The 27,597-nt window shown below is 40.3% G+C and overlaps 1 protein-coding gene across 1 annotated transcript in view; it reads left to right on the plus strand.

The window, feature by feature from the left end:
- HIBADH (3-hydroxyisobutyrate dehydrogenase) overlaps window positions 1-27,597 on the plus strand; it is a 1,358,718-nt gene that overhangs the window by 427,063 nt on the left and 904,058 nt on the right. The window contains exon 4 of the mRNA XM_044066811.1: window positions 12,460-12,581. Within this exon, the coding sequence (XP_043922746.1) occupies window positions 12,460-12,581 (122 nt within the window). The remainder of the gene's footprint in view (window positions 1-12,459; window positions 12,582-27,597) is intronic.

Genomic DNA, 27,597 nt, shown 5'->3' on the forward strand with positions numbered 1-27,597 from the left:
GCAAGAGCCTTAGCTAGCAAACAGAAGCCTAGGGGTAACAGATGCAGGCCATCTCTGGCAAAGCATCGAGGTCTGTCTTTCATGTCATCCCAAGCAGACAGATACTGGAGCCCCTTAAAATGACACCAGAAACTTAGCCAATTGTTGAAGGCAATCATTTTCTGCTTGTACTGTGGTATCATTCTGGGCAACGGTAGGGTGCTGCTCAGGGCTAGGGTCATACCTGCCTGGGCCACATAATCTGAGAGCTCCTCCATGTCTCTTTTCATGTAGTCCAGGGAGGTACGTCTCGGGTCATTCACACCCACATGGACAGTGACAGAGTCATACTTGTACTTGCTGTGGAGTGACCTGAGTGAGTGTGTTGTGTCGGATCCTGGCACCCGACAGACAGCTTGACTGTACCTTCTCTTTATTCAACCTAGTGAGTGGGACATCAGTGTGCCTCACTATCGAGTCACCTATGATTAGTGTATTGGGCAAGCTGTTTTGCCTTAGGGGCTTAGGTTGAGGGGCACAGTGTGTAAGTGAGGTATGTGTCATGTGATTTGTGCTGTGTTGTGGTGGTCAAGTGCATTTCTGATTTGGAGATCTCTGCTGTTTGGGTAGATTTCTGTTGAGATCCTCCGCGAAGGTGGGTGTGTGGTTTGTGTTTTTATGTGAGAGCTGTGATGGTGGGTGTTATGGAGGGCTATGTGTTCCATGTAGTGTGGTGGAGGTGTTGACCTTCTCCTCTTGACCACCTATTCTGGTCTTGGCTGGAGAGTGCATGTCTTCCAGTTTGGATATATAAGTGCATATCTTATAAGTCTGAGTGTTGTGAGTGGTGGACTTTGTATCCAAAGAACCAGACGTATGGAAAACTGACCAGCTGTTTGTGTCCTTTAGAGAAGGTCTGCAGGATTCCTGGCTTATTGCATTTCATGTTATGGTAGTTAGGGAAAGCATTTACCTAGAAAGGTGAAGTCCCACATCACAAGTGCAGTGTTTACTTTTGCTTCCTTAAGAAGTTTTCTCGACAGGATGTTTGAGTTTGTGGCCGGGTCATAGAACATGCTTGTTACAAACTGGGCTTCCACTCCGTAGATATGGGTGACTCCTTTTCCCAGGTCTGATTACTGTTTGATTTTTATCTGTGTCATTTATACCTGCAGAAAAACCTTTCTCTAAGAAGGTAATGTAGTTTTATTAGGTACTTTTCTTCAAATAGCTTTGTGCAATAGATAGTTTTACCTGCTACCTTTATGCTGCAGCGGAGGAAATGTACAAAAAATTCACTTTTTTTAGGGTAAAGGATACTGTAAGATTTTTTTTCTGTTGAGTAGACTGCATAATTTTGGCTATTCTTGTGTGAGCACAAAAAGGGTATTTGTGAGTCAGTTTGACAGCCCAGAGTCTCTTGTCCTTTGGTGTTCTCCAATAATTAATGACCTTTGCTTAAGATGCTGAAAGTGTTAGTCGGTACCCTTTGTTTTTTTTTACCGGGAAGTCAATTATGGATCATCTTTCTGAGATGAGAACTTTTGTCAGTAAAAGCCATCCTTTATGCCAAAAAAGATTTATTCTGTCTTTCTGAAGTAGAATGTCCAGTTTGTGTTTTGCTATCAAAAATATGAGAATAAAGGAGAGACTTTTACACGCCATGGATATATGTAGAAATTCTGGAATAAACTGACATGATCAAGATCTCTACACAATCCTCTTAACTTTTTTCCCTTTTTTATAAGAAGGGAAAGCAAAGTCAGTCTAAAGACTTGGAGGGCTTGATAAATACATTTTGGTGTGTTATTAGTGCAGATGAAGTATACCAGGGTTGGGTGGGGACACTGTCTTCTAGAACAGCAGCCACCACAGCAGTAGATTTTCCTTCAATAAAAATAAAACGTTTTTGCTCAAGACCTATTTGAGTCACTGTCTTGGACTGCAGAAGTCTTTTCCAGAGGATTGCAGATTAGATAAGAAGTCCAAGGGCAGATTTCAGTGTGTTGCTACAGTCCTTCATGGCATGTTGCCTTCCACCTTCCGTCCCTGTTAGTTGAAGGTACACTAACTACTATGTGTTCTCAGTACAATTGCTGTCTTCTGAGAGCTATGATCCTTGTGATGAATATACTAGAATAGTGAGATTCACAGTAAAATGTTAGATGTTCAAATAGGATCCTTGCTGTAACACAAGCTCCCCCTCACCCACCCATCCAGTAATATGTCTACTGTGAGTCTAGATAATTTTGCACATGATTGACCTTTGGCTTTTCTTCTTTGCTTTTGGGATTTCTGTGACTTGGGTGTTGCCATTTTTATCAATACATTATCATGCTGATATCACTATTTGAGTCCTTATTGGTATGAGCTGTTAGTGTTTTAGTGCTGAAAATACCTTTTATGTAAATTGTCTTTAGGCCTTTCCCGGTTAGGGGTTGCCACAGAGGAACTGTGGTCCACTAATGATTGACAGTGGATTTTTATGGTGCCAAGTTGCCAGCCTGACGCCCAACATTCAAAGAAGGCACACCCATTCACGCTTGCACCTACCTGCATGTCTTTAACGTCACTCGACTGCGGGGAAGACATGCAGACTCCACACAGAAGGCGTTCCAGACGAGAATCGAATGGGAGAACCTCTTGCTGTGAGGTGACAACGCTAACCGGAACACCACTGCGGCCCTAAAATACCTTTTATGTAAATACTTTTATTAAATTTACACTGCTTAAATAATGACACGGGCACACATACAGTTACTTAAAAAAACATTGTAGCCATTTTTTGTGAATTTCTTGCATTAATTATACATGTTTTCTTTTTTTATCAATTGTCATTCACTCCAAATCCTGTCTTCCGTTTAATTTCACTCTTTCTGAATGTTATTCTGCATTGTATTATTCCCACAAATTCTATTTGTTTATAAGTAATTTCCTCCTTCACTTTTCTAAAGATCCAACCTTATTACTTTGATTACAACTGGTTTAAATTTAGATTTTCATTTCTATTTATTTACTTATTTATTTTTGGCAGCCAGTAGAAGTAAACTTAACAACACCTTTGACTAGGCAATTCAGATCCTATATCCCAGCTTAAAATCATTTCCTTAGTAACAGTCAATTGCTCTTCCAAAATTTATGACAAAAATTTATGACAAAGCGATCTTTATAGAATTTTTAAAATCTGCCAACTTGTCACATTCACAAAAAAGCATGCTCCCAATTACCTCTTTCAGTCACATCTCCAGCAATTGCTGTCTGCCTGGGGTCTACAAATATGTATCAAAACACTTTCATGCAAAAATCCTAAACATTCTGGACTTGCATACTTGGGAGGCGTACAGATGTCCTCCACTGTTGCTTTGTATATTGCCTTTTCAATCTCTCTTCTTAGTGCTTCTAATGTCTTCTGATTTATCATGCAGTAATTTATATGCCCTACTAGTTATTCCTTTTTAAATATCCACTTCTGTTCTTGATAAAACTGAAATGTGGTCAGAGCTGGCCTTTGATGTAACACTCCTGTATCACTGTTTCTTTGTGTATAAAAATAACTGATAGTGGAAGACAGCTTGCAAACTGCAACCCAAAGTTCCTCTTGGCCTCATCCCAGTCTGCCTTTCCCTCCATACCTGTCTTGTCTTTTTTATGTGCCTTTATTTGCAGCCAGCCCCATTGGTAAAACTTTCTTTCTGCATTCCCATGTTGGTCTAAGTTTTAGAATACTATTTTTTTATAATATTCTGTACGAGTGTTATTCTCCTTTATGTCCTGCATCCAAACTCCTGCTCTCTCCTTATTGCTTGAACTCTCTCCCCATTTCATTATCATACCTTTCGAACTCTCCCCCCGTTTCATTATCATACCTTTCGAACTCTCTCCCCATTTCATTATCATACCTTTCGAACTCTCTCCCCGTTTCATTATCATACCTTTCCCTTTTGATTGGTAACCATTTGCTTGTGTTGTGTATACGACCTTAACTACGTAGCTCTTGAATGTCCCTTCATATCAAGCAGAGCTAAATCACCTTGCTGGACAGAAACAAATTCTCCGACTTAACACTTGCCCTTTTTCCTCCAAAATAAATTCCTTCTACTTTTTAATTATGGTTCAAAACTGCTTCTCTAATTTATAAAAATGTGCTTGACCTGTATATAAAATGAAAGGGACTAGGACCATTTTCATTGCTTGTATCTTACTAACATATCTATAATGCAGGGCTTTGGCTTTTCAGTTTTTATTCTCTCGTTTGGCCTTTTCCCACATATCCTTAGCTGCTGTAATAGAATCCTTCTTTAATCCATATGCTTCAGCTTTTGTCCCTATAGATAAAGGTATTGCATGTGTGGTTACTTGATTTGCTGCTATAACCTTTTTAATCTTCATTTTTTTTGTATCCAAAAAAGACTTGAAATTATCTCAGTATTACCAACACTGAAATATCCTTTTCTGGATTTCTCAAGTACATAATTATTTTTATCTATGAAACAAAGCTAGCTTTTCTTGATTACCACATCGGTGATATCCCCAAATTTGCAAGCCCTCATTACTTTGCCAGTGGCTCTAAGTATAAAGTAACAAAAGGGAAAGAAGACACCCTGCCTGGTTCCTCTGTTCAAACACAGCTTGTCAGAGGGGAACCCCTCCGTTCCCTCTTGCCTCTGACGTTTCATATGTCCTCCTTTATTAGCACTGTTCTACCATTGTCTACTGCTAAAATCCCAACTTAATTTGTCAAACACCTTCTGACATCAACACTCGCCAATAATAGCAACACTTTTTAAGCCTGTGTTTCTTCTGGGTCACTGTTGTTCTTTTAATATTGTCACATGTTTGCCTCTTTCTCCACAAAACCTTATCGATCCATATTTGTCAAGTTTGACAACAGCTTTGCTGTTGTGTCAGCAAGTGTAATAATAAATACTATATAACCACGGTTTAAAATTGAAACCGGTCTGTATAAAGCTGGGTATAAGGGGTCTTTATCCTCTTTGGGGTAATACAGCCACCATAGCTTTCTTCCATGATGCTGATAATTGCCCCTCATTTATTATTAAACAAACCCTTCCTTATCTGTATCATTTTCTTTTCTCTTTGGACTTCCACAGGAATGCAATCTGCTTCTTGGAAGTACCATATTGATTTGTATATCAGTTTTTCCTCATCCCTTCTAACCTTGGCTATTAATTTTTAGCCTGGTCTTCATCTAACATTGGCACAGTTAAGTTTATAGTTAAGTTTTGCATAAATGTTTCTATTTGTGCCTTTTAGTGGTTCCCCATTCCTCTGCTTTATACAGATTTTCAGAGAATTTCTCAAAGATATTTAATACCTCTGTAGAACGTCTGTTTCATTTTCTTGTCATAGATTCCCAAAGTTTGGCATTAACATTTTCTACTTGACAAAATTATTGTGGTAAGAGTTTTTGAGCTCTGGAGTTATAAAAAAAAATACTTGCTTAACAGCAGCCTTCCAAATCCTTGCACATTATCCAAATCTGCCCTTATGTTGCCGTTAGCACTTAGTGATTGCTTCTGTTGTCTTTCAGATGCCCCTATTACTGCTTTCCCATATTACTGTCTCTTTTTCTTCCACTATATTTCTAAACTCGTTTTCATTTTATCCAACTCCTAGTATTCCTTCTGAATAAATGTTCATCTTCCCTATTAATGCTCTGTAATCATTCCCACTTTCCATAACTTGTATTCCTCTCGCTTTAACACACAAGGAAGAAAGCACCTGTCTCATTTTTAATTCATTTCCCTGAATGTTTATCTTAATTTTTATTGTGCACGATCTGAAATCAGTTAAATACATATGCTCTTGTTAAATGCAATTTCCATCCATTCTAGCAGAGTTATTGTACTTTGGGGAGTAATATGTGAATTCGGTTTAAATTCCTACTAGTAAATTCACATCTTCAATTCCAAATATTCTATATTTCTTCAGAAATCTAACCTCTCTTGTTATGTTTTTCCTTCTAGGTCGCCCTGATATACCCTCACCATTACAAATCTGGTTCCAGTCCTTACTCATGAATAATATTACCTACTGGAAGCTATTTATTTCTCCCCAGTTTCTTTTAAGCTCTACAGTAGTAGGTTTAGGTAGAATATAAATGTGACCATGTGATCACCCTTCCCTGCAACTAACCCCTTATTACCACAAATCTACCATTATTGTCTACGTTTTCCTTTTCTGCCCTTCTCACAACCAGTATTAGTACCCAATTTTCTTTTGTCCTTGATACTCTGCTGAATATCCATTCTGAAGTCATTTCTTTGCAAAATTCACATGTTCATGTCTGTGGAAATGTGTCTGCTGTAGCACTGCTATTTGCACCCTGCACTTCATATAATTTAGTACTGTTTGCTTTTCTTCCAAACCTTCAAGTCATTAATATTTAATGATAAAATTGATATGGCAGTCATTGTGGTAAACTATTACTTTCACATATTCTGCATGACTCTTCTTTTTAATATGTTTCCAGTTTAGAAATTACATGCACAGATTAATGCTTGGGAGGGAGATCTTGTATGCAGCTGATGGTTCTAATCACTTTTTTTTTTTTTTTTTTTGTTTAAGTTGTCACATTTTTTCCCAGACTTGATGATTCAATAAAAACACCAAAAAAACAAACTAAATACATTCATCCCGAGTCCTTTTATTTCATGCAGGACAAAAGCACCTCAAACCCCAGCAATCTTCAGCTCGTTAATAAAATGATGAGTACGGTACTGTGATTTTCTCATCATTTTATTAAAAAGCTGAATAGCTGAAGATTGCTGGGGTTCCAGGTACTTTTGTCCTGCATTTCTTGTCTTTTTCTACAGTTTGTGGTGTTGGTTCTTTTTGGTATTTTCTTTTATTTCGTAGTAAACGCATAGAACTGTATGCACTTCCAAAAAGGGGAAGTCGGCCCTCAGTATAGGGGTGGTTGTCCCAGACTGACAGATGTATCCACAGACTACTGATTTATGAAGGTAGGTTTAATTTTGCTGAAAGTACATGCTAGTGTTTGTTTCTCCTTGTATAGAACCATGTATCGGTGTCTTTTTTCTGTTTCCCACAGACGTGGAAGACAATTTGCATGCTCTTACTTAACCTTATGATTAGCCAGTAGTGTACCGAATAAACTAAGTATTTAATACAACCACTTGCAAAGGCATTCATGTCATTGAATTTCTTGTCGATTTCCCTTAAAATGTTAATCATGATGTTTCATGTACGAATACCTTCTAGGTTCATAGGTACTTACTAAACTGTTAATCTGTGGGCGTCTTAAGAAGCCTAGCCTTACATTCCCATGGTGGTTTTTTTTTTTGGCATTATATTTTGCACACAAATAACCCAGAGATAGGCCGAACAAGAATATATTGGGACACTTACATTTTTCCCTATCCATGAGGGATAGGGGTGCAAACTGGGGTTGAATTTGTGGTAACTTGTCCATTTATCCAAACTGCATTTGAATGGAGTAAGAGAAGCACTTTGCTTCATGTGGAGTTAGCAGACTGTGCTATTCTCTGTGATATAAACCTATTCCTCCAACATGTTCTGTTTGTTTTGCCAAAGAGATTGAGTTCCCTTGAATAGGTGGTTATGGTGCCATTGGACTTGCAAATGTGTAATTGGTCTGATAAAATAGGGTCTGTTGATAGCCTGGATGCAAGGCAGATGCTGTTTCTGTGTAGCCTGTATAATACTGAGAAGACAGATAGGCTTTGAGATGGCCTTCATAGTTTTTACAGTTTAGGTCCTTGTCTTTTTAGTGAGAACACTTTGTGGTCATTCCAGTTGTGACAGGTAAATTGGAATGGTTCATAGCAAATGGGGCATTATACTCTTTGATCAGCCCAATGGGTGAAGAGTACTGTGGAACATTTGCATTCCTGGATCTGGATGCAATATCTTTAGATACAAGCCGTGCAATGAAAAATTACTTTCTTACAACAGTGAATGCATGGTGATCAGATGACAATTCATTGTCATATAGGTTCCCGTATCCCTAGCGTAGAACATTCTTTAGCCATTTCCTGATTGACTGCCTGCACTTGTACATATATTGTCTGCAACCGCTGGCACTTGTTGATGGAAAAAAATCTAATGGCTTTATTAATTCAAGAAACATCTCTTTAGAGATATACAATTTTGCATACTTTTGATTTTCTAGCGTAATTGCTGGGGTAAAAAAAATCCCTTGTCTGTAGTGTAAATTGAGAACATTAGTCTGTATTTCCACTCTTATAAACACAGGTACAGTTGTGCTATTTTAATATACAGTGTGTTATCCATACACTTTTACAGCTCCGTCTTGCAGCCCAACATTACGGCATTATATTGTTTATATCTAGCTTTTATATTGTTACAATACATACCAGAGATATATTACAGTCAAGAAAAAGTACTTTCTTTAATATTACTAGCATAACAGCAGCCACTGACGAGACTTAACCATTTCACTTTAAAGCACTTCTGCATGCTATACAGAACTTCTTTCACATAAATAAAACTCAGTCATGCTCCTGGCTCACAAAACCTAGAAAACAAATTCTTCGCTCCAGAGACTGGGCCTGGAAACAATGGCGTAAAAGCAAAAAACAAGCAAATGAAATCTATTTCAAACAACTGTGCAATAAAGCTAAGGCATTAGTAAAAATTGACAAATTTATTTTTCACAGCAACTATCAGGAAAAACAACCCAGAAAATGTTTGGAAATCGGTCAACTTGCTCCTTAATCCTGGATCTGCACAAAACCCATCACCATATCTTGACAAATACCCAGAACAAATAGCCCACATTTTTAATATCCACTTTATAGACACCATTCTCAAACTTGTCAATAGACCCTCCCCAATAACGAGCAATCCCGTTATCAATTTGACAAGTAATTCAAGTTCTATTGGTGAGAATTCCAACAAGCATCCCTCACTTCACAAAGAAAACACTAGCAATACTCCAGAAATTCCAGAGTTCTCCTTTAAAACTAGTACATACCTCTCTAATATTCAAACTGCTATCTAAACTTAGACCATGCTCCCTAGTTGCCAATAACCTCCCCTCTGAATACCTGAAACTTGGTGCAACCATCTCATCAGTATTCTAATTAATAGATCCATCTCCGAATCCACAGTCTCTCAAATTTGGAAGAAATCTAATAACTCCATTGCATAAGGGTGGAAATACTAACGATTTAACCAACTACCGACCCATTTCCATTCTCTCACCATTATCTAAAATACTAGAAAAGTGTATACATACCCAACTATTAAAATATCTCACAGACAAATATCTTTTAGCCCAAACCCAACATGGTTTCCACCCCGCACATAGTACTATTGCAGCCTTACTTTCTTTCACCAGTACCCTGAACAAAGCTTTGGACTCTGGTCTACTGACATCAGTAGTTTTATTAGATCTATGCAAAGCTTTTGACACTGTCACATATCAAATTAATCCAACAATTAGAAACATTAGGATGTACTGAACATACCATTAACTGGTTTACTAGCTACCTGAAAGATGGTCAACAATCTGCCAGATGGCAAAAACCATCAATCTGGTTATTTGGTTAAAGTAGGCATCACCCCTGGGCTCTATTCTTGGACTTACTTTTTAATGTATTTATAAATAATCTCCATATTGTCTCCCTACATAGTTCCCCCATCCAGTATGCTGATGATTCTACCGTTGTATCTTCGGCCAGCAATTTCCCAGATCTCCTCAAAATAACACAAACCACCTTCTTAAACATAGAAATATGGCTAAACAAAGCTCAGTTAGTACTTAATGCTAAAAAATCTAAATTGCTAATATTCTCTTCCGGACCACCCCCACAAGAGTTCAAAATCTACTCCCTAAATAATATGGAAATTGAAGTAGTAAAAACAGCTAAACGTCTGGCATCACTATAGGTGATAAACTATCATTTGAGAGAGCTGGACAAAGTTTATACTCTTACTCCGTAGCAAAGCTATGGACTGCCCTACCCCCCTCCATAACACAAACTGAGTCTATGAAAACCTTCAAAGTTACTCTAAAAAATCACTTTCTTAATAATCACATCTGTCCTTGTGATCAGAAATTCATACCACCATAAACCAACACCAACATGAGTTTACTGACTAGAATACCTCTTTTTTTAGGTCAACTGAAATACTAGTAAACCAACTTACTTCTGTGACTTTCTCATCAATATTTAATCCTTAAGAAACTTCCACAAGGCAAAAGTATAATCTCCTTCACATTGTACAGAATATACTGTGTGTCATGATTGTTTATATTAAATGTCTTCAAGTTATCCATTTATATACTGTGCAAGTTCTACTGTCCTTTATTTTCACTGCATAATAACATTGTACTCTGCATATTTCTATCATTTAGAAATGCTATTTATATTTGTATGGGTTCTTATTACAGTAAATCTTATCCTGTTGTATAATAATTTTTGTTTACTTGTTTGCTGTAATAATTTTTAAATTTGTTACTGGAGCATTTCACCCCAGGCCTCCACTGAAAATGGGTTAATCTGACCCAGTGGACTTTCCCAGTCAACAAATTTCAATAAACAAATAAATCAGATGCAATTTGCTTTTATTAAACACATTGTTATTAAGCAAAAAAGCTTTACTTGCAGTTGCATCTTCAGTCCCATCATTGTCCTCCTAAACATTAATGACAGTGTGATTCTTTTGCTTTACAGTCCTCCCATTGGTTTAACACAAGTCAACAAACCAGCCATTTTACCCACTTATTACAGAAGAAAATTCTCCTATCCAACTGCATCTTTATGGAAATTCTAATCTTTCCATTTGTTTCCAGCGTTCATGTTATTGCTTGTCTTCTTCCACTTCATTTTAACCATGCAGGACCAGTCTCTGATTCAAGTCCAAGGTACTCCTGATTCTTCTAGTCATCTCCTGGGTTTTTTGTTGCTCATTCATTTTCCTTTGGAAAAAGACATGGTAAAGGTTTCACTGGTAAGTTTAAATAGACTTTGCTGTTGTCAGAAAGATGAGAAATAGTGTCCCTTTCAGCTTGTTGGCTCACTCTTTGCTGGGTGAACCTCCTCAGTCTGGTCTGCATCCAAAAACGTCTTTGATCCTACAAGAAAAAATATTCTAAAAACAGCTGTATGTAGCAACTTGAATCTCATAGTTGCCTCTGTGCAGCCCGATTGCAAGAACATGCTCTCATCTTCAGCATAGTTTACAGGGAATACTTTTTTTTCAGAAACATTCTGGTACCCCCAATTGTTAATACTTTTTCCCCTTTGCCAAAATGTTGCCAGACCAGCACATTTTGCTGTTATTGCTACATCCTCAGTAATGTAGGTCTTGTTTTCTTTCCGCTTGCCAAATGTAGAGCATACAGTCTGCCCTTCCATTTAAGTGCTACTGAGGGATACCAGTCCAGTTACTTATTTGTACTTTCGAAAAATGATTGTAGTCTATTCCTTCCAGTGTCTGTCATGCAGCAGAAAATTTCAGGTTTTCTCTGAATGTTCTGTCTTCTAAATTTGCAAAGTTTTGAAACATTTCTGCTTGAGGTGCCCCAGCCAATCTTTCCTTCATTTCAACCACTGATTTCAGCAGTTTTATAAGCGCATTGAATAGCTTCTTTAAGCTTCTTTTTTCAAGCCTTTTATCATTTGACTTTATGTATTCCTTAAGTTTCTCACTTACAAATCGTATGCATTCTAAGGTGTTTAAAACATTTTCCTCTAAGTTATTGGAAGCCATGTCTTGTTAAAAAAAAAAAAAAAAAAAAAAAAAAAAAGTTGAAACCTGAACTGCTTTTTACTGAACAGCTGCAAGACTTTTCCACCCGAGTTTTGTTTCTATCCTTTCCTGGTTGATTTAATCTTACTTTCTATAGATTTCTTTTCTGACCTCCAGGCTATATGGCGACTAGCCAGTAAATGGATTTTACCCAAATTGTTAGGTTTTACTTGCTATGTACAACTCTTTTTCACAATGGGAGAGTTCTAATCATATTCTAGTCATTTTGGTGTCCCCTTGAGCATTTGTTAATGTACTGCTTTATAATTCAATAGTGTTGTAAGCATTCTTTTGGACTTGGAGAAGAGATTGGTACTCGTTGTCGGGAGGGGGAATTCTCTCTTGTATTGTCCATGATGCTTCAGTTGGTTGGGACTTGTACTTTCATCACCTAGTGCCAGAGGTGGATGTCTTTTGCTGAAAAAGCTGGTAAACTTCAGACACCTATACAGGTCCCATTCATATTCACTGATTAAGTGATCATGTTACTCAAATGTCTATTAAGGTAAGTACATCACATAATTGTACTACTTTAAGGGTAAAACCGATTGTAAGAGTAATGTATGAATGTGGCAATACTTGCATAAGGATGTGGAGGTGTTGGTCAGTAACAGCTAAAAAAAAATAACTTGTAGTGAGGTAGTGAATTGCACAGTACTATACATGTTTAGTAATTTCCTTTTTTTTTACCTGCAGAAAGGTGAAAAAAGGTACATTGCTTATAGATTCTAGCACAATCGATCCGGCTGTGTCCAAGGAATTGGCTAAAGAAGCTGAAAAGTGTGGAGCCTTATTTATGGATGCCCCAGTGTCTGGAGGTAGGTGTTTGTATGGTGTATTGCTTTGTTGTCATTGTAATGAATTAGGTTTAAGCAACAGCAAAGCTTTGCAGAAGTTATGTTGTGGACACTTGTTTGAAGTTACTGTAATTCTGTTGTTGGAGATTAAGAATCTGCTTCTTGAGTTTTGTTTTCTAGTTTTTGTAAACAATACATGTTCGTTACGGTCTTCATTTCATGTGCTTGCTGCGCTGGGTGTAAGGTGCTTATGCCTGGGAGAAAGCAGTAGCTTACTTGAACAAAGCTATACCTCCACCTCTTTGCTTTCTTGAGTACATGCGGCTGCTGCACTGATTTGAGGTGTGTATGACAGGGAGCTTGCTTGAGTTAAAGGTGCATATTGTGCTTCTGTTAATTATGGAGCAAGTCTGTAATGTGGCAGTGACTGAAAAGTTAGCATATTTTTTATTTATTTTCAAGTGTAGTTGGAAAAGTTGAGGTTTTGTTAGTGGATGTGCATTTGACTGCAGCTAAACTTGTGTCTGCAGCTCAGTTTTTGAAAATATAATTTTAGTTTGCCTTCATGCAATTAGTTGAACAGAGTTTGATCTCTTTTTTTAGGTATCTTTTCATTGTAGCTTAAGATGTTGGTTAATAAGGTACTTGTAAATGTGTCCCATGAAGACAGCAGTGGAAGGTATTGCTCTTATAAAACTATTGCTACAAAAATATTTGAGTGTAAGTTTCCATTTGCTGCTTTTAGTTTAAGCTGTTCCCATTACCCCACTGATAAAAAAAAACAAAAAACAAAAAAAAAATCTTTCCAGTCATTTAATTCCAAATAGATTTGTATCATATTCTGTTTGTGCCGTGGTAAACATCAGCATCAATCTCCCTTTTTTCCATTTTGCTTATGAGGTCTGGTCTTTTTCTTCCATCACTTAACATCTGACACATTTAACATCACTTAACATCTAACACATTTGTGTCTGTATGTGATATTCTACTTCATGCACGGTTTTGTAGCTTATTGTATTTGTCAGACGACTGTTTGTTAAACTGACCGCAAAATCCAGGAAAAAAAATGATCATCCATATAACTGCTCAGATTGATCTTGAATTAACATGTTGGGTATGTAGTCTGTTCTGTATAGATGTGCACACACTATACATTTTCAAAACATTGAAGGAAAGCTTGTTGGAATCTGTTGTAGTGTGCTGTTTTAGTCCCACATTTTCAAATGATAATCATTAGTAATCTCATGTAAGAGACAGGGTTCGTGATTCTTGTCTGTGAAACAAAATAAAGACTTTAGCTCTTCTGACTGCTGGTTTATATTTTATTAAATTCTTTTGTAGTAAGGGTCTGTCCAGTTGATCACTGTTTTTGCTGCAAAGTTCTGAGATAAGGACATGTCCTTACTGTATTGGTGAATAACCAGTTATTTAATTCTGTTTTTATTGGTCTGCAAGTATGAACAAATAATGCCAGTGCATTTTCTTTTCTTATGAGATGCCTGCCTAGAGGAGAACGTGTTTGTAATGTACACAGTTGATGGTTACTTTTGCATAAAGTGAGTTACTGATGTAGTCAGGCTGTATGATTGTTACCTATTTCCAGATGAAGCATCTTGATTTCAGTGATACATGCTGGATCATATTTTATAAATTTTAGTTTTTGTAACAAATTTTTTTGTCTAAACATTAGAAAATTTTGTCAACATGAAAAACAAGTAGCTGCACAGCTATATAACATTTCCTAAGTGGTTTAGCAATGTCAGTGTAAGATCATGTTAACTTGTTCTGTATTAAAGAAAAATGAGCATGTGACAATTTTATATTATCCAGTGCAAGATGCAAAGCTGTTGCTGACATTTGTTAGTGTATCATGTATTTACTCATCCCTTTTTGCAACCAGTATTTATCCTTTGAGTACCTCTCTCCACCTAGATCTCTACCCTAAGTAGAGCATCCTCTACAAAATTACAGGATAGGGGTAGAGGGGACTTAGACTCCTGGTGTTCACCCTTAGTCCTTCAGCTATTTACCACTGCAAGTCTGCTCAAATTTTTTTGAAACTGCACTATATTATCCATCCATCCTAATTCTTTTCTGAAGTAAAATCCAATATCAAAGGGCTCTGTCTAACCAAGTTTGCAGATGACTGCAAGCTAGGAGCGGTCACTGAATCCCCAAATGGCTTAACAATCCTGCAGGAAGGTTTGTCCCAAATAAGTAACTGGTGCCAATTATGGACAAATTAAATGCCAAAAAATGCATTATTGTATCCTTTGGGACGTCCTGTACCACAGGGAACTACCACACTGAAAATATGCCCCCCTAAGAGTTGACTCAGTTGTTCAGGATTTGGGAACTTGGGTGAAATGCGATCTAACTTTTGACCAACATGTGTTCAGTGTTGCAAGAAATTCATTGTTGAAAGAAAGTCCATATTGCACAGCTTATGAACAAAGCGATTGTGTCTAGATCTAGGGATGTCATTGTCCCCCTTTACTTAGTCCTCATGAGGCCACTCATTGAGTATAATGCACCCTTGGCATGTATCTGTCCAGATACCTGCAACTGCTGGAATATCCACAAAGATACCGTACTAAAAGCATAAAAGGCCTAAACAACAAGACCTACATGGACCGAGTCAAAGCACTGTCTGACCCAGCACTGATGGATGTAGTGCATGTCAGCAAGTCAAATGGCATCTGAAGTACTTGGTCTAGGGATTGAAACCTCTTCTCGATCATTAATAGTGGTTTGGAGGGATAGGTGTATCTCGAAGAGGCCATCACTGCTCTGGAACAGACTCCCCATCCACATAAAACAAAGTTCATCTCTGTCTATATTCAAGTGCAACTTGGATCTGTGGATAGGAAACAGAAAATTGACTCCAGGACTGTCTCTGTACTACTGATGGATATAGGCAGCTCCTAAGTGCTTCATCCCTTACATGGGACCCCTCAAATTATCTATTGTATGATTCTAGTTATTCTCATTAGAGACACCATATAAATTAGGCCAAGCTAGAACCAAACAGGATAGGGTAATTTGAGCACAAAAAGGGAAAATAGCCATGCTTAAAATGGTCCACAAGGGCTGCTAGCCTAGTACTTACCTATGAACCTATACCAGCTTGCCCTGCATACTGGACTATAACCTAACTCGGCGACAGGTAAGTCTTAAAGCTACTTAACCATAGTAATATATTTACAACTTTCCATTGTCTTATTCATAATCCCAGAGTTTGAAATTCCAGCAATCTCTACTGCATATTAAATGCAAAACCAGAAAGTATGATCCGACTATGTCACTTTTTCCTATGTGTTTTGCCCCCAAGGCTGATGATCATCAGGAATCCCTCTGTTAGACTCAGCACATATGTTCCACAGATTGGGATGTATTGGATCCTATACTGGGATTAAACCTTTGTGGGAAGCAGCCATGAAGAATACCATAAGGATGGTTTGTACCCTTGCTGGTATCCTAGAAAATGAGGGCATAACTGTAATCCTAACCCCACCTCCTGGGTGGGAGGCAGGTTACCTGTGTCACCACAAGCGCTCACAGTTCCTTTTCCTATGTAAGTGTCATGCTCCCTTACATTTGCTAATGAATGGTACATTCAGTTTGTGGCCTGGTGAACTTAAGTCTGTCCTTCCAGGATGCCCTGTGCAGTGCCTCCCTCTAATGAATTTTGACAGCTTTTGTCCCTGCTTTACCCCCTTTCCTTACTTCTGCTGCAGGGATGGGTACTCTTATTCACCCCGACCCTGCTAATGGAACTCTGGTTGCTTGATTTTAATCCGGGATCTCTCTCTGTATACTGCCAGCACTGGCCCACTTTGTCACCTACACCTATTCTACATCAGTGCCACTAGACTGACTGACACATGACAACACAAACTGTTACTCCAAGTAAGACCGAGCTTTAGCAGTAGTGCCAAAGTTGTGTTAAAGAAACACTTTACAATCAAAAATTGTATCATTTGTTTTTATTTGACAAGAGCAGATGATGGGATTGACCAACCTCTTGAAGCACTGTGAGACTTCACTCAAAAGGCAAGTATATATTGTTTGTGTTCTGTAAATTTTTTCATCCATTTTAATGTGAACTATAATACCTAGTTTAATCACTGCAAACGTGTGTTCTTTTGTTTTCAATAATTTAATAAAAGACCCAGCAGAGATCCTTAAGTGATGCTTCTTCTGACTGGTTTCTGAGGTGAGAAGTGAATACTGTGCTTATGACAGGCTGTTTCCTGCCTTACAAATAGGTTTTCACACCGACATTATAAGTATGCAACTCCTAAAATGTCTAAATGTTAGTTGCTGAATAGGTAGTGACAACAGGTTTTCAACATTTGAGACAGAACTCAAATTGGGTAGCCTGCTTATTGTTGAACAAAAGTCAGTAACAGTAAAGCCTTTAGATGCAGATCAGCATACTGTTCCTTTCATACCCTTCTAGATTTCTCAGTCATTCTTCACAAACTGAGACTATTACTGATTTGATGGCAAATGACTTTGAGAAAACGGACACTTTGGAGCATCCATTTTAAATGTTACCTATGCTGAGGAGTAGAATGCACAAACTCTCATGTTTTTTGAGAAGCTTGATGTTCATCTTGTTTCACTGTTGTAGTCATCACTGTAGGGTTCTCCCCTGCCGGCAGGCAGTCCTTGGTCGGCCAGAATCCCAAAGTCTGGGTCCGGTGTTGGTTGCTCAGCCATGCTCCCTGACGTCAGAGCGCCAGGAGTATAAAGCTGGCAGCCAACTCCATGTTCTCCAGTCTTTCTTGCCGTGCGGTGAAAGCAGTTCGCAAGTGCCGGTCAGCTGACTCCTGACAATTTTTTCTTAAGTACTTCAGTCCGAAGACTTTCTTCTCCTACTCAAAGCTAAGTACCCCATTGGGGAAACTTTTTTCTTGCTCCAGTCCGATGTCAGAAAAAGTTAATTGTATTTCATGTGGGAAGCAAATACCTCATAAGGATTTTCATTCTTACTGTATTCCTTGCTTAGGCCCTGACCACGACATAGCTAGTTGTCAGTTTTGTGCTAGATTTAATCAACGTACGATTAAACGAAGATACGATTTTGCATTTCATTACTTCGGTAGGCGATTTAATTACAAAATGTCATCGGACACGCTTCCGACTACCGGAGTTCACAAACGACACAAGGATAAAGACGGGCCTCCAAGGTCCAAAACAGACGACGTTGTACAAGCAGAGCCAGCTTCAGGTTCGGCCGTCGTCAGTGAGGCGCTTTTGCAGCCCCTGTCGTCAGCCATTTCGGAACCGATGGCCGAAACGGACTTCCACGAGGAGCCAACTAGGCCTTTGAATATTTCAGTTGCAGGACCTTTGGACAATGTTCCTTCAGATGGGTCCGGAGCCGTTGTGCAGGTACCGGCTTCCGAGGGGGTTTTCAGGCCTACACAGCTTCTGATAAAGGCAAAGCCAAAGACTACAGCCCAGGCCTCTCCTGATCCGGGACCCAAGTCTCAGAAACAGTTACTTAAGATGGCGGAGGACTTACTTACTATGATTAGGGGTTCACATCCCCCTCCAGATAAAAGGCCAAGGCAGGAATTGTATTATGACTCTTCTGATCAGGCTTCTGTTTTTTCAGTGTTTTCTTCTGACCAGGATTATTCTTTCCCTCCTTATGAGGATTCTGATGCTGAGGAATCCATTCCATCAGCTTCTCCCCCTGAGGATTTTTCTTTTGGGGAAACTTTACATGAAATGAGGGAACATTTTCACTGGGAAGGACAGGAGTACTCGGAATCTAAGAAAAGACTTAGGGATTTTCTTCTTCTTCTTCTTCTTCTTCTTCCCCAACATAGACCCCTGGCTATTTCTCCTATTTTGGATGTTGTGGATGATGCCTTTTCTGAGGCTAACTTAACTCCCGACTCTTTTCCTCCAGCTCCTGTTAAGCCAGACAGATATTATAGGGTTCCTGATTCCCACCAGTTTTTATACAAGAATCCTACTGCTGATCCTGAAACCATTTCTCTGGGCCCTATGGGGGTTAAGGCCGCTTCTGCTAAAAACCCCATTCCCACAGAGAAGGATTCCAGAGCTTTAGAGAGATGGGGCAAAAAAGTGTACACTTCTGCAACTTTATCTATTAGGGCTTTAAACTGTCAATTTCATATGCTGAAATACCAGCATTTTCTACTGTCTGTTTTGAAACAAAAGCTAACTTCCATTTCCGCTTGTGCAGATAATAAGGAATTACATGATTTAATGCATGCCACTGAACAAGTAGGGAAGCATGGTTTACAAAGTGGTTTTGATGCCTTGGAGGCTTCTTGTAGGGCTGCTGCCTCTGGCACAGTCATTAGAAGACATGCTTGGTTAAAGGAACAAAACTTGCCGGATCAAGTAAAAGCTAAGTTACTGGATGCTCCTGTTCAGCATAATGTTTTGTTTGGATCTAAGGCTGAAGAGGTGATAAAGAAGATGGAGGACAAGGCAAAATCCATGCAAACGGTTAAGGATTTCTTACAAGTACAGCCCCCCAGATTTAGTAGGAATTGGCCTACTAAAAATTGGTCCTTTCCCAATTAAGACAGGCCTCAGAGGGGTAGATACAGACGCTCCAGAGGAATGCCCCAAATGCAGACCTCTCTCAGATCAAGACGGTGGACTGCTTCCAGACCCCTAGGGGGGGAGAGGACAGATCTCAAGCTCATAGAAAACAGGCTCAATGACTCCCTCTGCTGGGCTAAAGGAACCTCTTGCCTGGAAGCCCCTCTCGGAGGAAAACTCTCTCTTTTTCGCCTAAATTGGACTCATATAACCCAAGACAAGTGGGTTCTGGATGTGGTTTCAAGAAGTTACAAATTCCATTTTCATACCCTACCAAGACCAAGCGGATGGCTGGATCTACCAAAACATCAATGGTTAGAGGCCTTAAACCAGGTGGAAGCCCTCTTGGCTATGAAGGCCATAGAACTGGTTCCACTTTCAGAAATGGGGCAAGGTTTTTACTCAAGGCTCTTTCTAGTCCCCAGAAAGCAAAATTCATGGAGACCCATCCTGGATCTGTCAGTTTTGAACACTTTTCTCGAGATACCAAAATTCAAGATGCTTACTCTACAGCAATTACTTCCAATGCTGAGCAAAAATGCATGGATGGTAACTTTGGATTTAAAGGAGGCTTATTTACACATTCCCATCAGGAAGGAGTGCAGAAAATACCTCCGGTTCAAGGCCGGATCGAGGCACTATCAATTCTCTGTGCTGCCCTTTGGATTGTCTACTGCGCCCAGGGTCTTCATCAAATGCCTGGCTCCAGTAGTAGCTTATTGCAGACTCAAGGGAATTCAAATTTACCCTTATCTGGACGACTGTCTTATTCAAGTAGACAGCAAGGATGTCTTACTCCAGCATTTAAAATTTGTTCAGAATCTTCTCAAGTTCCTGGGATTCATTATGAACATCAAATTTGACACCCTCACAACAGATAACTTTTCTGGGTGCTTTTCTGAAAACAACAACCCGGATTGCATTTCTGACATCCGAAAAACAATTACAGCTGGCTTCAATTTTCAAAACCTTGGTGTCTCTAACTCAGCTATCTGCAAGGAAATTCCTGCAGGCTTTGGGTTACATGGCCTCCTGCATCCTCCTCGTACCATATGCAAGACTACATATGAGGAAAATACAGTGGTACCTAAAAAGTGTATGGTCCCAGCATTGCCACAGTTTAGACACACAGATCACCGTCCTGCCTTGTCTTCAAAAGGAATTCCTTTGGTGGTCCAAGGCATATATTCAAAACAAAGGGAAAGCCTTCAGTCTGCCTCCAGCCAGCCAGATACTAACCACGGACGCCTCAGATTACGCATGGGGAGCCCATTTGCAGGGCAAATGTCTGCAGGGCCTTTGGACAAAGGATCAGAAGCACCTGCATATCAATTTAAAGGAAATGTTAGCTGTCCAGAATGCTCTGTTGGCTTTCAGGAATCTGCTACAACCAGGACAACTACTGATACGGACAGACAACACCACAGTTATGTGGTACATAAACAAGCAAGGGGGTACACACTCCTACCCTCTTTGCAGACTAGCCATGAATCTATGGAACACAGCTCTAGCTTGCAGAGTGGACCTACAAGCTCAGTATCTACTAGGGAAACAAAACATCCTGGCAGACAGTCTGAGCAGGAACATGTCAGACCCACATGAGTGGATGCTGGACACCGAAATATTCAAGATGATTACAGCAGTCTGGGGATGCCCGCACATAGATCTTTTTGCATCCCACCTCAATCATCAACTACAGATTTTTTGCACAAGGACATTCCACGAACTAGCATGGAAAGTGGATGCACTATCATTCAGTTGGAGAAACCTCTCGGGGGTATGCCTTCCCGCCTCTACCTCTTCTTCCACGGGTGTTATTAAGGATCAAGCAGGACAAGCCCAAGATAATAATTTTACTGGCCCCAAATTGGCCTCGACAGTTTTGGTACCCAACACTGAAAAACCTTTCTCAGGAGTCCCCTTGGGTTTTACCTCAGACTCCGAACCTTCTGTCCCAACACCAGGGTCAGGTTCTGCACTCCCATGTCAAAACTCTCAGCCTGGCTAATCCAGGGTCTGTGATTCATTCTCACCTACCCAAGCAGGTTATGGATGTCATTTTAGAAGCCAGACGTCCCAGCACTAGAAAATCTTATGCAGGAAAATGGAAAAGATTTTGCACCTGGATGCAGGCTCAGGATTCGGATCTTCTTATTCCTAATATTCCTCTGATTTTACTTTACCTGACAGACCTTTTACATAAGGGTCTCTCCTTCTCTTCCATAAAGATACATGCCTCTGCTATCTCTGCTCATTATAATACAGACCCTCCAATCTTTTCCCACCAGCTCATGAGACAGTTTCTCAGAGGAGCAAAAAATTTAAGGCCCCCTAGATCTCCACCCATTCCTGCCTGGGATCTCAACTATGTTTTGGAAAAACTCACCTTACCTCCTTTTGAGCCTGCTGCCACATCTGACATCAAGTTTTTATCATGGAAGACAGCCATCCTGTTAGCTCTGACCTCTGCCAGGAGAGTTTTAGAGTTGCAAGCTCTCATGGCTGTGGAACCTTATATTATTTTTCACCAAGACAGGGTGTCTTTAAGGACTAATCCTACTTTCATGCCTAAGGTGGTTTCCAAAGTGGCTTTAAATCAAACTATTCACCTGCCAACTTTTTTCCCCAGTCCTCAAAATAAGGTGGAAAGGATCTTGCATTCCTTGGATGTACACAGACCACTACGTTTTTACCTGGACAGAACCAAGGACATCAGGAAATCAGAACAATTGTTTGTTTCTTATGCTTCAAGTTCCCAAGGCAAAGCCATTTTAAAACAGACCATTTCTAAATGGATTGCTCATGGAATCAGATTTTGTTATTTACACCATGGAAAGCAAATCCCAGGGAGTATAAGGACTCACTCTACCAGAGCTGCTGCCACTTCAGCTGCCTTCGTCAGGGGAGTTCCTACCAAAGACATTTTGGAAACTGCAACTTGGAGTTCAGTGCATACTTTTTCTAAGCACTACAATCTACCTCTCTACTCTAAGTCTAGGGCAGGCTTTGCTTCTACAGTCTTGCAGGACCTTTTAGCCGCCCCCTCTACGTCATGACCACCTCCCTTTTCTTCTGCTTTGGGATTCAACCCTACAGTGATGACTGCAACAGTGAAACACGATGAACATAGTACAGTTGTGTATACTTACCATAAATGTAGATGTTCGAGTGTCTTTACTGTTGCAGTCTGGGTTACGCTCCCTCCTGTCCCCTCTAATTTTTTCTTTTGTGTGGTTCCCTTCTTTACCCTTCTTCTGAGGTGTATTTGCAAAGGGTATGGGGTTACACTCATTTTGGAACACCTGACATCTGGGGCAAGAAAAACTGGAGAACATTGCGTCGGCTGCCATCTTTATACTCCTGGCGCTCTGACGTCAGGGAGCATGGCTGAGCAACCGACGCCGGACCCAGACTTTGGGATTCTGGCCGACCGAGGACTGCCTGCCGGCAGGGGAGAACCCTACAGTGATGACTGCAACAGTGAAGACACTCGAACATCTACATTTATGGTAAGTGTACACAACTGTACTTTCTGAGTTTTGTTGTTGCTATTTATTTCTGGAAGTGTTTTTTTCCTGGTTACTTTCAGTAATAACCTTATTCCTTATTTTATATTCTCCATCATTCTGAGTGGTGAGGTTGGTGTCACAGTAGAACTAAATCAGTTTGTGGTCCTCCTCACCGATCTCCTAGTACCTAGGAACAAAGAATACTAACAGGAGTTATTGGGTAAACGTGCAAACAGATGATTTTTTTCCTTTTCTAGCTTGTTTCGAGGTGTGAACCGGTCTCCTACTCAGTCAAACTCCAGCTGTACAGCACACAGCTAGGGACTTGTGACTATTCCCAATCCTGCCGAAGGCTTATTTTGAGGGGTAGGTCCAGGGTAAGGGGGAGAGGAGAGGGTTACACCCCTTTTAGAAGTCTGAATTTAGAGCCAGAGCTCAGTGTGGAAGGCAAAACCAGCTTTTATATCTGGCTAGTGCTTCTGTGCCATACAAGCTCTGACACCTTGCCCAACACTTCACAAGAGCCAACTTCCATTGCTTTGTTGTATTGTTATCAAGACTACTGCTTTGTACCATTTGAATGGCATCAAACTGTATCCTCACTTTCCACCTTGCAAGTGGTGACCCTTCATTGTAACTCGACACTGCTTTTTTGGACAGAACTTGGCTGAGTTATGTAGGCTACCATATGCTGTTCTCTAAATATCACACCCCAGGACTGGCTCCACTAATGGGTTGTAGTATGCTTGTTCAGGTTAACTTGTCTAGTTCTTTGAAAGAACCATCATGAGTTCAAATGAACAAATTTGTTTTTCGGTATGTTGAATTTTGTTAGTTATGGATTGTCCATAAGCAGCTTGTTGGAAGTAATGCTTCTTATAAATGTATCTCTTACACGTGCATCTTTAGCTAAAGTTTGATGGTCACCTTCATTGTTATATCATCTGACCTGTGGCCGGTGGTTCTGTACACTTGGTTCAGGAGAGGTGCTGAGCTGTTAGCTGATCGCCATTTGATGAGTTGTGTCCTATGCTCTGGACATGTTGTAATGGTCCTGATGCTTCTATGGGAGAAGAGTTTGTCTTCTACCCTTGGAAGAACTTGTGTCAAAATGGGAGAGGCCATCAGCTAGGAGGATGAATGGGTTCTGTTTAAATCTTTAATGATCAAAGTGGCAGTAAGGAACTTTGTCTGAAAGGTAGATGATGGCAGTTCAGTACTAACCAAAGACGTACTGGTAAACATCAGGAATAAGTGGCGCTGTCAAAATAAGGAATGGACCTTTCAGGCCATGTCGGCAGGGAGAGTATCCAGATTTGACTCTTATGTACCAACAAGACAGTAAGGCAGCACTTGCACAGTTCCCATTGAAAATCTCTAGGTATGGTAGGAGTCTGATGTTTTGGTGATCTAATAAAGTTTTTTGAAATCCCATCAAGTGCTTCAGTGGGGGCAGGACAGAGTTGAAAATTGCTGCCCTCAAATGGAAAAATTGTGTGGAAATGGCAGGAACTCTTTTGAATGAGGTGGATATACCCTGTTTGAAAAGGCAGTGTCAGAAGCACCTGGTAAGATCAAGCTATTTCCTGTAGATTATGTCACAGTTGTAGATATCCTGTTCCTAGACGGTGAGGCTGAAAATAAATGAGATCAAGTCTGCAATGTTAAAGATCCTGGATGTTAAGTTGTTCTTTTTAACACTGAAAAGATTTGTTAACTGTAAGTCAATGATAGTACTGTAGTCTGGCAAAGTAGAATGATTACTCCCATTCCCAAAAGAGTAATAGGAGAGTATGTCCCACTCAAAGGGGACTACACTTGTCAGCCTCCATAGGAAAGCCCATGCTAGAGTACTGAACTATAAGACTTCAGTATTTCAACCTGTGATTCAGGAGGAGCAACGTGGACACCACTTTGTTAAATGGTGAATTGGATTTTGAATGCTCTTCATAATCAGTGTTGCAGTACTAATTTTTGGGCCTTCCTGCCATGCATAAGTCTGTAACTGGCTCATTTCCAGAGGTTTGGCATCTTCCCGAGGCAACGGATGTCTGATGACTGATGTCTGGGTATAAGAGGTGTGTCTGGCACCATATACAGTTCTTTCTAGCTGTGCAGTCTGATGCACCTCTTGTGTTCAAAGCGCAGTTTGTTGCTCAGCTAGTTTTTCTAGATCACCTATTCCAGTCACAGACGTGCCCTGCTTCAGAAATTTCTCTATTAATTTAATGTTCAAAAAAAGTCAGCAGTTGCTTGAAGTGTGGGAAGCAAATCCAATATAAAGATTTTCACTTGTTTTGTGTGTTCTGCTTGGGGCTTCAGGACAACCTCTGTAATTGTCCTGACTGTGCATAATTCTCTGCGAAAATGCTAAAACATTGGGCTGAGGTATTAGCCAGCCATCTGGAGGCTTCCTGTTCAGTTTTCCCAGTGGCATTGACATTCACTGCTACCTCAAGGTCTTCACAAACTTCATTTCTTTGGAATGACACAAGCAGACGGTGGAAAGATGAAAAAGATTAAGGACCCTGACATTTCCAAGAAAACTCTGGCTCTGATTCCCAAGTTAAAAGACTTAGGTGAGATTTAAGGCCCTTTTGTCCAGAGACTAATACGACCAAAACCCTCTGGCATGACCCTTCATGAGGCCGCAGTGGTCTTTGGCCTACATACATGCTTTGATGTATATGTCTGAGTCTGAGGTCACTCAGCAGGCCTCAGGTTCTTACATCCGTGCTGTCGGTCTCAAGAAAGACACCCCTTCTACCTAAACTAACAAAACCTTATCTGAAGTCGTGTTTGGACGACTGCAACCTCAGGTCACCCCTTTTAAACAGACACCCAAACCGAAGCAATCCACTTCTTTTTCTTCACCCTACCTCCAGCCACTTCTCAGACCAAAGCGCAAGACCTCTTAAAATCAGCACAGGAATTCATGGCTTTCATGAAATTCAGCGAGCCCATCCATACTTCTGTTACTGAATCCTCCCTGTCCTAAGGAGGCCATGTGGTGGCCTTTCAAAAAAATGCAGATTCCTCTGTTTCAGAAGATGAGGAATTGTCCTACTGTTGGCACCTGCCCCTACAAACTTACTTCGATTCAGACTCTGATACCCTGTCTTCTGCTTCTTCCCCTGAGAACCCTTCCTTTGGAGATGCTTCATAGAATGAAAGAAGCTTCCAATTGGAAAAGCAAACAATTCTCGCAGGCTCAGACCCATTACAGAGAACTGCTAAATTTGCCTTCTCCCAGGCCACTGACTATACCTCTTGTACACCTGGTACTGGATGATGTCTTTGAAGACACTGCTTTTATATCTTGATTCCTTACCTCCTACTTGTAGGAAACCAGACAGATTTTGCAGAGTGCTTGAATCTCACAAGCACCTTTACAAAACTTTAAAGGCTGAACCTTCATTAGTCTCCATCACATCCACAAAAGGTGTACCTAAGGGACCAGCCAGATATCCTTTACCTAATGACAGGGAAAGTAGATTAGACAGTTTTTTGGGGGAAAAACTCTGTCACCCTGGTAGTGAGAGCTTTGAATTGCCAATTCCATATGCTAAAGTACCTTGAATCTCTCCAGGACAAAATTCTAGCTAAGATGGATTATATTGTGGATAGCACCTTATCAATGGAAATTCAAGAGACTGCAAGAGAAGCTTTACAACTCCCCATACTCTCCCTAAAGTGCGACTATGACACCTTAGATGCATCATGCAGTGCAGCTGCAACAGGTGCTACCATCCATAGACATGCATGGCTCAGTATCCAGCCTGCCAGATCAGGCTAAGGCTGAACTCCTAGATGCCTCGCTAGAGACGAGGAAATCCTTTTTGGACGTCCAGCTGAACAAGTACTCAAAGAGCTGGATAATATGAAAGCAAATAAAAACTGTGAGGGAATTTTATATCTCTCCCCACACCAAGGTGCAATAAGAACTAACTTCAAAACCTTGGCCTTTTCCTCCTAGGCAAGACAGAGAAGCCTTCCTGTGGTAAAAGATCCAGACAATCCAGGAGATGGCAACCTGAACAATCACTCAGAACATGAAGCTCCAAACAGTCCTCACAGAGCGGAGATGAACTATGACTGTGTTCAACCCCAGCCTCCCATACACCTATCCACTCTTCCCTCCAAACCTTTGCCTGGAAGACTCTCTCTCTCTCCTCCTTCCTAACCCAGTGGAAAATGATCACCAGACACCAGTGGGTCCTCAACATCATAGAAAAGGGGTGCTACATGCAGTTCAGAGAAATCCCATCCTTTCTGGGCATTCCAAAACCACAGAGAGAACAGGAAAGACTCTCGCCACCTATCTTTGAGGAGTTGCTTCATCAAGGATACATTCAGCCTATCCCTGCAGTTCAAGAGGGAAAAGGCTTTTACTCCAAGGATCTTTCTAGTTCCAAGAAAGGAGGGCACCTGGAGGCCCATCTTGGACCTCTCAAAGCTAAACAAGTTTCTCAGCATCCCAGAGTTCAAGATGTTTATGTTGCAAAAACTACTACCCATGGTCTTTTTCTAAGAGGCCTTCATGGTAACTCTAGACCTAAAGGACACTTGGCTCCCATGTCCCAATAGCAGACAGTCACAGAAATGACCTACAGTTTACAGCAATATGCTCTAATTTCCAGTTCTGTGCTTTACCATTTGGGCTGTCCACTGCTCCCAGAGTCTTCATAAAGTGTTTAACTCCTCTGATTAGTACATTGCAGAACACTGGGAGTTCATATTTCTCCTACTTTGGATAACTCTTTCATTCAGGGGAAAATCCACAGAGGAGACCACAGACACCTTACAGATCATCATAGACTGCTTTCAGAAGGTGGTCTCAGCTTGAGTCTTAAAAAGTCAAAAATTCTTCCTCAAGCAAGGATCATCTTTCTGAGATCCCTCAGATTTGGTCCAGCAGAAAGCCTTCCTTCCCA

This window comes from Protopterus annectens, chromosome 3.part1 (genome assembly GCF_019279795.1).
Source record: "Protopterus annectens isolate FY-2018-M chromosome 3.part1, PAN1.0, whole genome shotgun sequence".
NCBI classification, from domain to species: Eukaryota; Metazoa; Chordata; order Ceratodontiformes; family Protopteridae; genus Protopterus; species Protopterus annectens.